This window comes from Sardina pilchardus, chromosome 14, assembly GCF_963854185.1.
Source record: "Sardina pilchardus chromosome 14, fSarPil1.1, whole genome shotgun sequence".
In the NCBI taxonomy this organism is placed as follows: Eukaryota; Metazoa; Chordata; class Actinopteri; order Clupeiformes; family Clupeidae; genus Sardina; species Sardina pilchardus.
This window is the reverse complement of record NC_085007.1, coordinates 2800176-2803942: the sequence shown is the minus strand read 5'-3', so window position 1 is coordinate 2803942 and position 3767 is coordinate 2800176. Positions and strand designations below refer to the sequence as shown.

Below are 3767 nucleotides of genomic sequence, written 5' to 3'. Positions count from 1 at the left end.
CAATTAACCTGTCACAGTCTAAACGATCAAAACACACTTCGAAAATATGTGTGAAAAAAACACACACAATTAGAGCATGAGCCCCAGCGTTCAATGAGGACTCAGAGTTAGTGACCCAGAAAAACACGGCCGTGCTCACATGGTTCTGTTATTCCGTGACTGGCAGCTCATGCTGTGTGGTCGTTGCACACAGCGGCCTACAAACACCGCGCCAGAGTCTGGAACTGTGTCAGGAGCAGCTAGCAACGCTAACCACGCTAGCCAGGTCAACCACGCTAGCAACGCTAACGCCAGGTCAACCACGCTAGCAACGCTAACGCCAGGTCAACCACGCTAGCAACGCTAACCACGCTAGCAACGCTAACCACGCACGCTATTAGCCCTTTTCACGTGATGTCAGACGAAGCGTTGCTGGGTATCCTCCGGCATGTCCAGCCGCCAAATACTACAGAAGAAGAAGAAGAAACTTTGGGTTTCATCAGGTCCCTTTCCACAGGTGTATACAATCAAGCACCTTGATTATCAATGCAGACTGCATGGTGCTTGATTGTATACATCTGTGGAAAGGGACCTGATGAAACCCATGAATACTTCTTCTTCTTCTTCTGTAGTATTTGGCGGCTGGACATGCCGGAGGATACCCAGCAACGCTTCGTCTGACATCACCGTGAAAAGGGCTAATTACGACCAGGGAACATAGGAGCCTTTTGGAGAAAACCGGGGAACATAGGGATGACCCCCCAACCATGCTAGCAACGCTAACCGCATCAGGTCATGAGGAATGGTGTTTGGAAAAGAAAAATATATATATATTTTTTAAACCATGCTGATCCTAAAAATTATATTCCATACGATTAGTTTTCTCATGATAGCTAAGACTTTTCATCAGTCCTGTCTAGTTTGGAAAACCAACTAGCTTTGCCTCAGGCACACATTTGACCTTTGACCTGAGGTAGTTACTGACACACTTCAGCAGATCTGCAGTGGAATGCCAGGGCAAAGCAGAGGCAGTGTGTGTGTGTGCGTGTGTGCGTGTGTGTGTGTGTGTGGTATCTATTTCACGGAAGCTGGGCTCAGCTCAAGGTTAGTGCGCTGACCGGAATCTGAGCAGAGCTGTGGAGAAGTCCCATCAGGATTAACCCCTCACAACACACAACACATATGGCCTCAGGCCTGATCCGGAGCAATCCAGGTCTACACCAGATTCACACCGGATTCACACCGGATCTGTGTCTGCTCTGATTAGGGACCGGATTCAGATGCATCACTAATGAACTGAGGTTTGGCTGACACTGAAATATACTCTCAACTCCTGGAGTTACTTGCGCAAATGTTTGGCAAATCATATTTTAAGTCTGATTTAAATCAGTCAGTAGGCAGAGAGAGAGATGGAGAGAGAGAGAGAGAGAGAGAGAGAAAGAGAAGGGAGTGAGACAGAAAGAGAGAGAGAGGAAGGGGGGAGTGAGAGAGAAAGGGGGAGAGCGAGAGAGGGCCCAGAGGAAGAGGGAACAGAGATATTGACAGAGACTAAGTAGGCCCCAATTACCCAGAAGCACTGTGATTACAACAGTCTGCGCAAAGCAGCTTCAGAGTGCTGAGATTTACTGCAGAGAGAGAGCTCAGATTAATCTGGCCCCCAATTCCTCTATTGAGAAACTCTCCCGTTCCGCTGTACACAGTTCACAGCAGCGGGTGCCAAGATAACACACTCGAGCAGTAAACACGTCTGTGTAGGGCCTAGCCTGCGCTGCGCAGATGTGATGTGGTCTATCTAAAAGTGTCTGATTTCAGAATTATGAGATTAGCTCTCTCTGGAGTCGAACACAACACGGTTGTTTTAAAGATTGCGTGGCTCTACATATGTCCGGGGTTCGCTCTCTCTGCAGTCGAACACAACACGGTTGATTTAAAGATTGCGTAGGCCTACAACTCCTCTCGGGTTGGACTAGTGGAGCGAGAGATGTGGAGCAGCTCGCGTGACACGCGCGCCCCCTCTCCTGTAAATGAATGAATGAGACGCGTGCACTGTGTCAGAAAGCGGTTCACGAGGGATTTACCGAGCAGGAGATTGACCAAGACCTCTTGGCCCGCCAGCGTATTACTTCTGGTGAGACACACAAGGGTACCAAAGATCCACGTGATCCCGTGTCCCGTCAGCGCCAGCAGAGTGACCATGGACCGGACACTACCCCACGAGGACGAGGAGTAGGCGCACACGCCCAACTTCTTGGACAAGCAGATGTCGATGGCCAGGAGGGAGTTGACCGCGATGCCGCGGAAAGACGGGTTGAGCTGCATGCAGTCCTCCTCGGGGAGTTTCGCCGGTTCTCTGCGCTCTTTGGCAGTGTCCGCGGGCTCCGGTTGGTAGTCCCACGGTTGTCCCGGCTGCGACTTGGTGTGTCCGCCTCGCCGGCTCGTGCCGCGACCCTCGGAGAGACCCGCGCGGAGGGGTTGGTTCAGGGACAAGAACTCCGGTCTGCCCAGCAGGTTGCCCCGGTCTCTGGCGCGTGCTCTGGTCGGGTTAGAAGGCATCATGTGTCTTTTGTTCCCGGCAGCCCTTCTGTCAGTGTTGGATGGGAGATGAAATCAAATCGATGAGCTTGAGTCTTCAGAAAAGCGTGTTCTGGGTTTAACCCCTGTCTTCGTGAAACTCCATTCAGGTGTATTTAGCTGTGTGGCGAAGCGGGTGCTGCTGTTTACAACGGGTCGCATGAAGAACGGATGAGTGGCAAGGACCGCAGCCAATCCGGAAGCTGATCTATTCATAGAAAACAACAATAGTCACCACTGGGCACAGACAAACAGTAGCCTAAATGCATATAGACACGTCATCAACTATCAATGATCATTATTGAATGAACACACCGGGCTAAGTAGCCTAAGGATGTCGGGTTCCTTACCACGTAGGTGAAAAATCACACCACTGATCTGACAACGGAGCGGGGAATAATCCTTTATTAAAGTCGCGCTAATATCTGTTGAGCCGTAAGCATATCAGAAGCAAAAGCATATCCTAATACGGGAAGCACATTATGTTAGCCCTACCTGACAGCGAGGAGATGGGTGGGTTTTGAGCAGAATAATTGCCGACAACATGTCCTCTATCCGTGCACTGCTGGCACGCCTGGAATGTTGATAACACGATAGGCATTTCTATTTACGGAAGCGGCTGTGGCTTAGATTTACGCAGTCTCATAGCTCGGGACATATGTCTATTCTGTTCGCCACTTCACATTAAAGGGGCTCAAAGCAGCCGTCTCTCCGGTGTCCACTTAGCCCAGTTCTAGCCTAGCGTCCGCCCCATAAACAGCACACCGGGCTGCTGTTCCGGGTTGGAGTTCTCCAAGGTCCTTAAACGGGACTGGAATTTCAGCAGCGAAGCAGCGCTCGCTGTCAACGTTAACGTAGATGGATTTGTCCAACAATGTCATGTAGGCGCAGTGAAACACATGCATAATGATATTTTCTTCCATCATTGCTGTTTGCTTTTAATAAGAGGTGAATAGATAACCTGCATTATTCCACGTATGGCAAATGGGCTATTGCACTGACGTTGCGCAAAATATTCGCTATTGGCGCACGCATGGGGATTATAAAGATGGCCAACAAATGTTATATCACCAAATGTAAGAAGATCGTTTGCCAAATCCGATTGCCATTAAACTCAGTTACCCAGAAGTCTTGTATCTGAGACAGGAAGTGTCGTTTCTGAGGCTCTATAATAAACTAGCACCAGCCCTCCAGTAGTAGCAGAGTGTTGCAGGCGG

At 49.8% G+C, this 3767-nt stretch overlaps 1 protein-coding gene across 1 annotated transcript in view; it reads right to left on the bottom strand.

Moving 5' to 3' along the window:
* LOC134100984 (inactive phospholipid phosphatase 7) overlaps window positions 1-2710 on the bottom strand; it is a 4792-nt gene extending 2082 nt beyond the window's left edge. Inside the window, exon 1 of the mRNA XM_062554502.1 lies at window positions 2058-2710. Coding sequence (XP_062410486.1) covers window positions 2058-2535 — 478 coding nt within the window. The 5' untranslated portion in view covers window positions 2536-2710. The remainder of the gene's footprint in view (window positions 1-2057) is intronic.
* Between the last annotated feature and the right edge of the window lie 1057 nt (window positions 2711-3767).